The following is a 12,449-nucleotide window of genomic DNA, read 5'->3' as shown; positions in this document are numbered from 1 at the left end:
GAGAAGCAGACCCCTTCCTGAGCAGGGAGCCCAACGCGGGGCTCCATCCCAGGACCCTGGGATCATGACCTGAGCCGAAGGCACATACTGAACGACTGAGCCCCCAGGCGCCCCCTTGACAGTCTGTTTTGAAGGGCGAGAGTTTTTAATTTCAGTGAAGCCCAGTTGTGTCATTTCTTTTCATTTATGGTGTGTGCTTTGCTCTCATGTCTAAGAAATCTTTACCTAATCCAAGGACACAAAGATTTTCTCTTTTTCCCCCTAAAGTTTTGTAGTTTTGGCTTTTATGTTTGGGCGTATGATACGTTTTGAGTTAGCGGCATATTATTCCAGCATCATTCATTGAAAAGACGGCCCTTTCCCCATTGAACCACTGAGGCACCTTTATCAAAAATTAGTTGGCCATAAATGTGAGTTTTCATTTCTGTACTCTCTAATTGATCTCATACCACACTGCTCGGTCAATAGCATTATGGAAAGTTGTTAAGACGAAAGTCCCTCATCTTTGTTCTTTTATTTAAGGCAAGGATCTGGTGGACGACAGGACAGGAAGAGTAGGTCATTATGGGAGACACAAGAATTATAAGGACTCTGAACAGGCAGGCTATTTATGGCTGCACTGGGAGGGCTTACGAAAATGACAGGCTCCGAGTTCAAATTCTTATCTCAGCTCATGTTCAGAGAATCTGTTCTATGGATGCTTTCAGTGATTTCTTACCTCTTCCAGCTGTAGGTCGCTGAATTATTACATGGTGTGAACTCACAGCCTTGCCAGATCTTTGCGTGAAAATTAGGGCATTATTTGAGTTAACAATACCCTGAGAATGGAAATATTGGAATGGTGTAATTTGGGAGGAAGACTGTACGATTTTGAGTGCCCTGAACTTCTATTTATTTATTTTTATTTTATTTATTTATTTTTCAAATTTTTATTTAAATTCTAGTTAGTTCACATGTGGTGTAGTATTGGTTTTGGGAGTGATTTATCACTTGCATAGAACACCCAGTGCTCACCACACAGGTGCCCTCCCTAATACCCGTCACCCATTTAGCCCATCCCCCAACCCACCTCCCCCGTCCAGCAGCCCTCAGTTTGTTCTCCATGGTTAAGAGTCTCTTATGGTTTGCCTCCCTCTCTCCTTCTCTTTTTTTCCCCCTTCCCCTCACATTCATCCATTCTATTTCTTAAATGCCACATAGGAGTGAAATCATTTGGTATTTGTCTTTCTCTGGCTCATTTCTCTTAGCATAATACACTCTAGCTCCATCCATGTCCTTGCAAATGACAAAATTTCATTCTTTTTGGTGGCTGGGTAATATTCCAGCGTGTGTGTGTGTGTGTGTGTGTCTGTGTGTGTGTAGACCACCACATCTTCTTTATCCATTCATCTGGGAGTGGACATTTGGGTTCTTTCCATAATTTGTTGTTGATAGTGCTGCTATAACCGTTGGGGTGCAGGTGCCCCTTCGAATGACTATGTTTGTATCCTTTGGGTAAAAACCTAGTAGTGCAATTGCTGGGTCATAGGGTAGCTCTATCTTTAACTTCTTGAGGAACTGCTATACTGTTTTCCAGAATGGCTGCACCAGTTTGCATTCCCACCAACAGTGTAAGAGGGTTTCCCTTTCTCCACATGCTCGCCAACATCTGTCATTTCCTGTCTTGTTAATTTTAGCCATTCTGACTGGTGTGAGGTGGTGTCTCCTTGTGGTTTTGATTGTATTTCCCTGATGCCGAGTGATGTGGAGCATCTTTTCATGTGTCTGTAGCCATTTGTATGTCTTCTTTGGAGAAGAGTCTGTTCATGTCTTCTGCCCATTTCCTAACTGGATTATTTGTTTTCTTGGGTGTTGAGTTTGATAAGTTCCTTATAGATCTTGGATACCAGACCTTTATCTGATATGTCATTTGCAGATATCTTCTCCCATTCTGTAGGCTGTCTTTTAGTTTTGTTGATTGTTTCCTTCTCTGTGCAGAAGCTTTTTATCTTGACGAAGTTCCAATAGTTCATTTTTGCTTTTGTTTCCCTTGTCTTTAGAGACATGTCTAGCAAGAAGTTACTGTGGCCGAGGTCAAAGAGGTCACTGCTTATGTTCTCTAGGATTTTGATGGATTCTTGTCTTGCATTTAGATCTTTCATCCATTTTGAGTCTATCTTTGTGTCTGGTGTAACAAGAACCATACTGGTTTTGTTTTTTTGTGTGTGCCAGAACCATGCTGTCTTGATGATTACAACTTTGTTATGTAGTTTGAAATCCAGAATCGTGATGCCTCCAGTTTTGCTTTTCTTTTTCAAGGTTGCTTTGGCTATTTGGGGTCTTTTGTGGTTCCATACAAATCTTAAGATTATTTGTTCCAGCTCTGTGAAAAATGCTGGTGGTGTTTTGATAGGGATTACATTCAATGTGTAGATTGCTTTGGGCGGCATGGACAGTTTCACAGTGTTTGTTCTTCCAATCCATGAGCATGGGATGTTTTCTCATTTCTTTGTGTCTTCTTTACTTTCTTTCTTAAGCGTTCTGTAGTTTTCAGAGTACGAGTGCCCCAAACTCTTAAATCCCACTCAGGCTCCCAAGCCAGGGGGAAAAAGGCAGCACTCCTGCATTTGGAGGCAGTCATGTTGCAGTAGAAGCCAGTTTTCATGCTAGCTCAAGCTAGTCAGGCTTCCAGGTACTTCAGGAGGCCACGTACAAAGACACCTTGGAGAAGAATCGCAAAAGACATACAAGATTTGGGTCCTTTCTATTGGGCAGAAACTCCGGGTACCGTCTGTGGGATTGGATCCTGAGGGCGCTGCCCCAGGGAAGAAGAAATGAATTGATCAGAATGTGCTGAGTAGAGACTGTAGGATTGTTAGACTAGCCCAGGCAGTCGGGAGTCGTTCTGCTTGCCAGCACGGTCAATTAACTGAGAGCCGAACTCAGTGCTGGCCTTGGTGACTACAGCGGAGAGGCCAGAAGAATCCTTGGTGTAACGAAGATGGAACCTGACGAGATAGGCTCTGCACGGGGCGGCGCATACAAGGGCCTTCACCGTGGCATGGTGTTAGCGAACAGGTGGAAACAACCTAAATGTCCAGTGATAGGGGCACGGGTGAGGGCCGTGCAGAAGCCCTACTCTGGAGCACTGGGCCGTAGTTAGAGCAAGTGGGGTGGTTGTATTTGTCTTTACAGGAAAAGGTGTCTATACCGTATGTTTTTAATCGGGAGAAAAATGAAGTATATCTCTTTTAATATGCCTTTTAAATAATTTATTTTGAAATAATAGATTTGAGGGTCACAGGAAAGTTTCCAAAACAGTACAAAGAACGCTCTGTCCTCTTTATGGAGATCACTTCCTCCATCGTCCACTGCCCCCCCACCCCCACCAGATTATCAGTAGTCTGTCTTTCTTTTCTTTTCCTTTTCTTTTCTTTTCTTTTCTTTTCTTTTCTTTTCTTTTCTTCTCTTTTTTCTTTTTTTTTTTTTAAAGATTTTATTTATTTATTTGACAGAGACAGCCAGCGAGAGAGGGAACACAAGCAGGAGGAGTGGGAGAGGAAGAAGCAGGCTCCTAGCAGAGGAGCCTGATGCGGGGCTCGATCCCAGAACACCGGGATCTCACGCTGAGCTGAAGGCAGACGCTTAATGACTGCGCCACCCAGGCGCCCCTCTTTTGTTCTTTCTTTTCCTTCCTTCCTTCCTTCCTTCCTTCCTTCCTTCCTTCCTTCCTTCCTTCCTTCCTCCTTTCCTTTTTCTTTTAGTTTTTCTTTTTCTTTTCTTAAGATTTATTTATCTGAGAGAGAGAGATCATTATACACCATTGGAAGGGAAAGGTAGTAGCAAACTCGGTTTCTTACACATGCGGTTGTTTCAAATATATCTTACATAAGCGTATTTTTAGCCACTTAGAGCCTGCGTGCTTTGTATATCACTTGAAGCCGCACCCAGCATGCACCATATAGAAGACAAACCCCAGAGCTCTAACAGAGCCCAGGATGCTGTGCCCTTTGGAGCTCTCCGGCCCAAGACTCCCTGCCGAGCTGCAGGCAATGCCACTTAGACAAATAAGCCCCCTTCCCCCTGGGGTGTTGGGGTGGGGCCTTGCCCTCCTCCCCTCCTGGGTGGTTGGCTCTGTGCTGTTGCCTCTGGACAGTCTCGTTCTGTGAGGGGCTTCTGCTGCATGGGAACCGAAGTGCTGCCTGGGTACAGCAGAGCTCGCGCTCAGCCCCCAGTCCCTCCGACTCGCCACAGCTCTCTCGGAAGGAACATGGCAGGAAACCATGCTGTGCTCCTTTTAGCATGGTTATCAGGAGGTGATGAAAACCTTGACCACCTGGTCAAGTTGCTGCCTCTCAGGTTCCCCCACCTTAAATTTATCTTTCCTGCTGTTATAATCGATCAGAATTGTGTGGGGAGGTATTGTGAGATTACACCAGTATCTTCCCTAGCATCAAAGCTCCAGCCAGTGACCTGGGTACCCACTGAAAGCTCCTGTTTGTCCTCCTGCATCATGAGACTTTCTCATCGCATCATTCCTTCTGTGTTATTCGTGACTTTGTAGTATAGTCATGACAACCAGTTATTCAGTGGGCTGGAATCTGTTACTTTTGGTATGCAAATTGCCCCCCATGTGGCCAGCGGAAAGCCCTTCAGGCTTGTTCCTCTGGCCCTCGGACAGGTCCCACCCACCCCTCCCTCCCTCCCTCCCTTCCTTCCTTTTTCTTTCTTTCTTTTCTTTACTTTTTTTTTTTTTTTTTTTTTTTGTACTTTTTAACTTTCTGACGCAAGATATTCCAGGCTCCTCTTACACATTGCCTTTCTTAGCCTGGGAATCAGACACTTCCCCAAACATGCCTGGTTCCTTTTAGCAGTAGATGGGATTTAGAAACCAAGATCTGGGCACTCAGCGTGCCCACTGCTGCCGGGCCCTGAGAGCAGGCAGAGATAGAAAACATACGTGCATGTATGCATGACTGAGTGTGCACATACACACGTAGGTAGATACGTTTATGTATAGCACACGTCTATAGTTCTGTATCCGTGCATATATATATTATAAAACTGGGAGTTTGTACCAGTACCTCCAGTCCAAACACCTCATGGTTCTTTCTAGCCTTTTCCTGAACGTCTTCTCTGCCAGTGAGAAACTTAGCTTCCACTTTTTAAAAATCTCTTTACTTAGTTGCTCAATGTATCCAGCCTCCTAACCACACTGTTCCTTTCCTCAGCCTGCCGCCTCTGGGTTCCCCTCTGTCCCACAGCCTTGGCCTCTCAGCCTGCCCCCTGCTTCTCCGTGCAGCTGCCCACCCTGCCCCCTCCCCATTCTCAGCCTCTGGGCTAACTGGCCCCTGCCTGGAAGAAAATATATATATATATACATATATACATACATACATACATATATATGTATGTATGTATGTATATATGTATATATATATATTTTTTTTAAGATTTTATTTACTTACTTGACAGAGAGAGAGATAGCCAGCGAGAGAGGGAACACAAGCAGGGGGAGTGGGAGAGGAAGAAGCAGGCTCCTAGCAGAGGAGCCTGATGTGGGGCTCGATTCCATAACGCCGGGATCACGCCCTGAACCGAAGGCAGACGCTTAACTGCTGTGCCACCCAGGCGCCCCTGGAAGAATATATTTTTATATGTAAAAATGAATTCTCCCCTCCCTACCACACACGCACACACACACACACACACACACACACACATACACACACACATTTTTTTTCCTATCGTGACATACATATATATTTTTATATAGTCAATGCTTGTTATTTGTGGTATTTATGTTTATAAAAGTGCTGTGAACACTGAATTATTGAAAATAATAGAACCATTGCTTTTAATGGAAATGTGGAGTCAGGTTCTTGGCAGCCTCTGGTCACAATATTTTTATCAACTATTTTGATCACTACCTAACCTTGATTGTATGTGTTTTCTGTTCAGGGACACTTTATTTAATACACTGTTGATTCATTAGCATTGCACTTAATGGCCAACAGCACTGTCATTTATGCCTGAATGAAGTTTATCTAACACCTGTATTTTTTCCCCTGGGCTCCTCATGGCCTTGTGCTCAGGAACACTAGACAGCATTTCGGCATTAGACGTGGCGACCACTTTCAACAGTGACATCACTCAACAGAAACACAAAAACATGACTCTACATAGATCCTCAGAAGGCCGTGCATTTACGCATGAGCTGATTTGGGGGTTACAAACAAATTTTAGTGAGCAGGCAAACTTGCAAGTACAGAAGCTGAAAAAAAAAATAAGGAGGATAGACTGTTTTTATATACGAAAAAAGTAAAATTAAAAACCTACCAGGTAGATGAGAAGGACATCAAAAATGACGTTAGCCTATGTGCATTGCATTAGTGGTTTGTTGTGTTTTTTTTTGCGAGGCAAAGGTCTTCATACCTTTCCAATCTATTTATAATTTTATATTTTAGAAAGAAAAGGGGCCCTGGGCTGCCCCTGGGCATCTAGAACCTTAGGAGACTGGAAGTTTTCCTTCTCCTGTCCTGGTAGGCTGCCCTTCTCTGGCTTGGGAGGTGTCCTTTCCACTGACCTTCCAGGGACCAGCGCTGTGGATTGGCCCTTTGCTGGTAAGAGTTCACCTGTAATGAGGGCTCTCGGGTGTCAGCAACGGCGCGCCAGTTGCCTTCTCGGTGCCCCTTCACAGCTCCCCCGTGAGGTGGGGGTCTGTACCCCCTCCAGACGCAGAAGGTTGAGCTCACATAGCTAGTCAGAATTTGACCCCGGAACTGATTTCAGAGCCTGAACTTCTCAACAAAGGACAAAATGTTTGAATCCGGGGCCAAACGTCAGGACATGGGATGCTGACGTGCTTTATTGTCAGAACTTGCTGGGAGGGTTTCCAGGTTGCTTCCAGGAAGATGAAGTGGTTTGGGGACCCACTGCTTCAAGCTCGTGAAGGCTTTTCTTTCTGAAGTCTCAGTCAGTCCTCTGGGGAGAAAAAAGTCTAATTGGAACCCATGAGATGAGATCTCTCTTCGAAACAAGCAGTTCTTTATAGACCTGCCCATAAGCTTCCCTGGGATCACACCTTGAAGGTTCACAGGAATTCAGGGATCTGTGATGATCTAGTATGACTGGTGTCTTTGTAAAAAAGGGGGGGATGTGGACACAGGCAGGGCATCTACAAGCCAAGGAGAGAGGCCTCAGAAGAAGCCAGCCAGCCAGTGCCTTGCTCTTGGACTCGCAGAACCTAAATTCCTGTGGCGGAAGCCAGTGAGCCTGGTATGTTGCGGTGGCAGCCCTCGCAAGCTAATGTGGGTGAGTGGGCTGGGAGCCTCAGAATTCAATGATTTGACCACGAAAGGATTACAAGGGGCCTTTGGGACAACTGAAAATTCGTTCTGTCCTTCTGCTCTTGCATCTAACTGAATTCCCCCAAACCTGTCAGTGACCCCTGGTGTTGAGGGGCTCCTGTGGACGAGACTTGGGGAGAGGAGAGGAACAGGGGTGGGTGGGTGGGTGTTGTTCAAATCCCCATCCCTTACCCTCTGTGATGGGCCAACACGCCTCATTGCTTGGGTTCCTGGCGAGTAGCACTTTTCCCCACCGAAGTTTCTGACAACGGCCTGCTCCAGAGAAGCTAGTTTACCATTTGGGCATTTTTCTGGTAGAGAAACCATGAGTCACGTCAGATCTAGAATCCCTGGCAACCACACGTGCTCTGCTCTCAGAGCCACACAGGGGACCCCACCGCTGGTGGATGCGTTCGGGGCACAGCCCAGCAAAGCCAGTCTTACCGTTGGGACAGCCAGGAGCAGCTCCACCAGAGAAGTCAGTGGTAGAATTTTTCAATTTGCTTTTTGTATTTCTGGGTGATAAAATGTCTCCTAACCTTGGTTGTTGGACCTATCAAGAAAGGAGAGACCAGTTCAGATGTGGGGATGAAACAGAAGTCCACGTGTCCCGTGTGCGGGCAACAGGGTCCCGTGACTGCGGCAGGCCGGGGCTGGCCAGGGCCGGCTCTGCCATCGACTTGGTGAGTGCATCACCTTCGCCATCAGTGTGGGGGTGACAGAACGCTCTCCTCACCCCGGGCTGCGGTGAGGACCGTGTGACTGGCAGGGCATACGCATGCCGGACTCTGTGCCTCATGCGGCCGGGGCACCCCACGAAGGCATACCACCCCCTGATTTTACAGGTGAGGAAATGGGCTCAGAGAGGGCCACTTGCTCCAAGTGGACCCGGCATGGGCATGGCAAGGGCAAGAGTTGAATTCAGGCCCTGATCCACGCCCCAGGCTGCTCACAGGCTTTGAGTCACTGTGGGGTTCAGGCTGTCCCAGCTACGTCCTGAGCAGCCCCACGAGGACTGCATATTCAACTCATGGTTGGAAGAACCAAGGATCGGAGGGACAAGTCACTTGGAGGGGACCAGATTTGAGCCCAAGTTGTTGGAGGCTACACGCTTGCTGTCACTCTCACTCTGCAATCCATGCCGTCAGGTTACAGCTGAGTGCTGAGAGAAAGCCCCAGAAAGGACACTGAGGGAAAGCAAGACCCCCTCCCACCCTGGAGTGAGCCCTCCCCTCATGGGGCAGACAGACACAGATGAGTTAATACGTAGGGTAATTTCAGACTATGGTGTGTTACGGGGCCAAGACGGCAGCAGCGTAGGAGGGGGGATGGTGAGCTACAGGGCTGCTCTGTTAAGGGCGACGGTGAGTCACATTAGCCAGGATGGTCGGCGAAGGCCGCTCGAGGAAGTGGCCTGTAGGGTGAGACGTGGACCATGAGAAGGAGCCAAAGAATTGAGGGGGGAGGGCATTCCAGGCTGAGGGAGCAGCAGGTGTGAAGGCCTGAGGCGGAGCTGTGCCTGAGAGTTGTGGGAATGGTGCGGACGCCCGTGCAGTGGGGGCAGCCTAAGAAGAGGAGGTCAGCAGGAGACAGCTCGTGCAGAGCCATAGTGAGGAGTTGGGCTTTTATTCCTAGAGCGGGGGATGTGCTGCCCTGGGGAGAAGGGACCCGTGTGTGTGTGTGTGTGTGCGTGTGTGTGTGTGTGTGTGTGTGTGTGAGATGTGGGCAGCCTGGGCGGGGGTTGCTGTACTCCAGTGAGCTGGAAGTAGACCCTCAGACCTCCAGGAAAGGGCACATTTCCTCAGTTTCCATGTGGCCCTGGACACTAGCAAGGGACCAGCCTCCAAGTGCCAAGGCCCCCTGCTCTCCAAGCAGCTCACCCAGTTCTCCGTTGGAGACAGAAAAGTCCTTCTCCAGGATGACCCACTTATGGATCCTCTGCGCATTGGAAATGGCTTCCCGATTCACAGCGTCTATGCCTTGCTGGATGGCCCTGTAGACCAGGGGGTCCTGCAGCTCCAAAATCTCAGAGACGGTGGACACGTGGCTTCCCAGTTTCCGGCAGAAGTGGATGGCCTCCAAGCTTAACTTGTCCAGTGGCTCTCCGCTCTTCCCGTCGACCTCACACTGCCCCGGGACACCCTCGTCACCACACCCAGTGACCACACACACTCCCTGGCCATGCCTGTGACCGGGAAGTGGGTCTCGAACCCACAGGGGTGCACCCTCCAGACCCTGGGGCAGAGACCCCCCGAAGGACAGCAAACCCACATTACCACGTTACCTTCAGCGTCAGCAGCATGCTCAGAAACTTGGCCCCATCTCCCACTAACAGGGCATTACTGATTATGGGAATCTTCTCTTTAACCAAGTTCTCAATGGGAATAGGGGCCACGTTCTCACCGCCGGCCGTGATAAGGATTTCTGGAATAAAGCATGGCTCAGTGAAGGTTCAACAGCGAGAGTACAAAAGCCTTGCCCCTTCGAGGATCAGAGGGGACAGAGGCTGACACAGATGACTGCTCACTCAGAAAACCCCAGAAGCAGAGGAGGACCCCTGCCCGTGGCCGGGACACCCACCGTGCCCTTTTCCAAGCCAGCATCACTCTGCTCCTCCGCCCCTGTCTCCTTGGAATGCCCAGCAAATGCCCAAGTCCTCTGCATTTTACTTGGACGGCCTGTAATAATCCGCTGCCTGTTTCTTGGTCCTCCGTACCCTCCAGAGGGCCCGGAACTGGCTTGGAAGATAGTCCAGTGCTTCTGGCCATGCCCCGTGTCTGTGTGCTGATTTTTCTACCACTTGGCAAGCCCAGGAGAAGCTTTAAGAGAATTGCATCACTTTTTTCCCCAGCCTCTCAAATTCTCCCAAGAGCCCCTCCTCCAGCCCTAGATCTGCTCTTCACTTGCTCTTCATCTAAGGATGCTGGCTGCCTCCTGTCCCACCCATCCCAGCTCTCTGTGTCTTCTACCGTGATCTTTCAGCCATCCGTACCGAGGTGGGTAAGGCAGCGGTAGTAATGTGATTGCGACGGACACCTGTGGTGGTGTCTGCCGGTGACTCCAGTGTCCAACCCTGCTGTTTGTTTAGGGAACTCTTCTCTCCATCTCAAACGCTTGTGGTTTGGGTGAGGACCGCAAGGATGAGCATGTGACCAGGTCTGACCCGTCAGCACACTCTGTTCTCTGCAGAGATTCATCTTGAGAAGGGCTCCAGTGAGAACCAGACCTAAACCTTGGGCTGTGCCTTGTGGTTAGGGTGAGCCTAGACTGTTGGCAGCCATCTTGTCAGCAAATGGGAAAAGCCTCTCCAAAAACGGCCCCATCACTGAGGACAGCTAAGTGAGGGAAGGGTAAAGCAATTCCTTTGATGTTATTTTGGCACCTGGATCCAGCCGAGCCTGACATGAGACCTCTTGGACTTCTCCATTTTTGAGCCAATAGTTTCTCTTTTTCACTCACACCTATTTCAGGAGGGTTTTCTGTTGCTTAGCACGGAAACGATGCCAACCTGGTTCACTGACTAAATGGTTACTGCCCGTGTCGGGCTTGTTGCCAGATGCTCTGTCTGCATCGGAGGTCGGCGGCCTACAGCCTGTGAGTCCGATCCAACCCTCCATGTGTTTGTGTGGCCACGAGCTAGAAACGGTTTTTATATTTTGACATGGTTGGAAGGAATTCCAAAGAATAGTGGGAGTAGGGACACGTGAGAACTTGATGACATCAGTGGTGGCACGTGGCCATGTCCATTTGTCTGCTAGGCATCCGTGGCTGCTTTTGTGCCGCCGTGGCTGGGCTGAGCAGCTGTGACACGGACTGTATGTCCTGCAGATCCCCAGAATGTCTACTGTCAGGCCCTCAGCAGGAGGACTTCCATAGCATCTCCTCGAATCCTCACTTCATTGTTATAATTGTGTAGATGATTATGCCCCCCGAGTTACAGGGAAGGAGACAGGTTTCAGGGCTAGCGTGGGTCTCTTCCCTCGGGCCCATCTACCAGGGGCACGAGGGAAAAGCTGGACTCTGCAGAAGGGGGTGTCTCCGTGTATCTGTGTGGGGCCCCCCGTGGAAGGTGGGGCGCCGGGAGCCTCTGTGCTGGTGCACGGGGCCCTTCAGCGTTCAGGGTGGGCCTGCCTGCGGGAAGCATCCAAAGAGCCAGCCCCGGTACCTTTGATACGGCTGGTGATGTAGAGGAAACCCTGGCTGTCCATGCGGCCCAGGTCCCCGGTGTGTAGCCAGCCTTCCTCATCAATGACCTCCCGGGTGGTGTCTTCCATTTCCAGATAGCCCATGAACACGTGCCGACCCCACGCGCAGATCTCCCCGACGCCGTCCTTGCTCTCCTGGTACAGCATGTTCTTACACCCTGCCATGATTTTGCCGCAGCTGCCAGGAGGGTGGGAGGGGGAAACCAGGGCTCAGGGAGACAAGGTCACCCAGCCAGGTCAGCCTGGGTCTGCAGCGTGGGCTGCCCCGTGGGATCCGCTGCTCTCACCCTCTCCAGGCCCCAGTGGGCAGGAGGAGGTGTGCGGATAGTTCCAAGAAAAGGATAGACAGATGGATTTGAAATGTATGCAAAGAGTTTTTTTCAACTTCGCTCGTAACAAAAGGAAGGTACGTGAAAGTTGTGTTGAGGTACCATTTTTTTTTTTTTTTTTACCAACTGGTCTAGCACCGTGGGTGGTGTGCATGCAAAACGTTTGTTGCGGCCTCGTTTGTGGTGACCCGTGATGGAGAAGAAGCCGTAAGTACCCACCAGTAAGAGGACCCGTCCAGTAAACGACGGTGCATGCACCCAGGGGACACCCTGCAGCTGTTAAAGATGGGGCAGGGGCTTCTTATTGGGAACATTCTCTACGAGATAGGAATCTCCCACCAGCCAAATCCATTTGATTCCTGAGCTTGGATGATGGGAATCAAGACCGATTGGAAGTTCCTGTTACGAACCCGGATAATGAAGGACATTGGGTTATCTGACCTCATTTGTTTCCCGAGCTCCAGATAGCAAGTAACAGTTCAGAGAGGATGAGTTTTGTGTTCATTTTTAACATGGAAAATGCTTGTGTTGGGGAGAAAAGTACGTATGTCCATGCACTGCTTATGTCCGCTTAGCTCAACAGCAGT

General features: G+C 49.2%; 1 protein-coding gene across 1 annotated transcript in view; it reads right to left on the bottom strand.

Moving 5' to 3' along the window:
- Window positions 1-7,807: 7,807 nt before the first annotated feature.
- LOC113242667 (long-chain-fatty-acid--CoA ligase ACSBG2-like) overlaps window positions 7,808-12,449 on the bottom strand; it is a 58,957-nt gene continuing 54,315 nt past the window's right edge. Inside the window, exons 13-16 of the mRNA XM_057311249.1 lie at window positions 11,494-11,711; window positions 9,613-9,752; window positions 9,209-9,455; window positions 7,808-7,881 (exon numbers count right to left, since the gene is read on the bottom strand). Of these exons, the coding sequence (XP_057167232.1) occupies window positions 7,808-7,881; window positions 9,209-9,455; window positions 9,613-9,752; window positions 11,494-11,711 (679 nt within the window). The remainder of the gene's footprint in view (window positions 7,882-9,208; window positions 9,456-9,612; window positions 9,753-11,493; window positions 11,712-12,449) is intronic.

Source organism: Ursus arctos, unplaced genomic scaffold (assembly GCF_023065955.2).
Source record: "Ursus arctos isolate Adak ecotype North America unplaced genomic scaffold, UrsArc2.0 scaffold_14, whole genome shotgun sequence".
In the NCBI taxonomy this organism is placed as follows: Eukaryota; Metazoa; Chordata; class Mammalia; order Carnivora; family Ursidae; genus Ursus; species Ursus arctos.
Note: the sequence above shows the minus strand (reverse complement) of the source record. Positions and strands in the feature narration are given on the sequence as shown.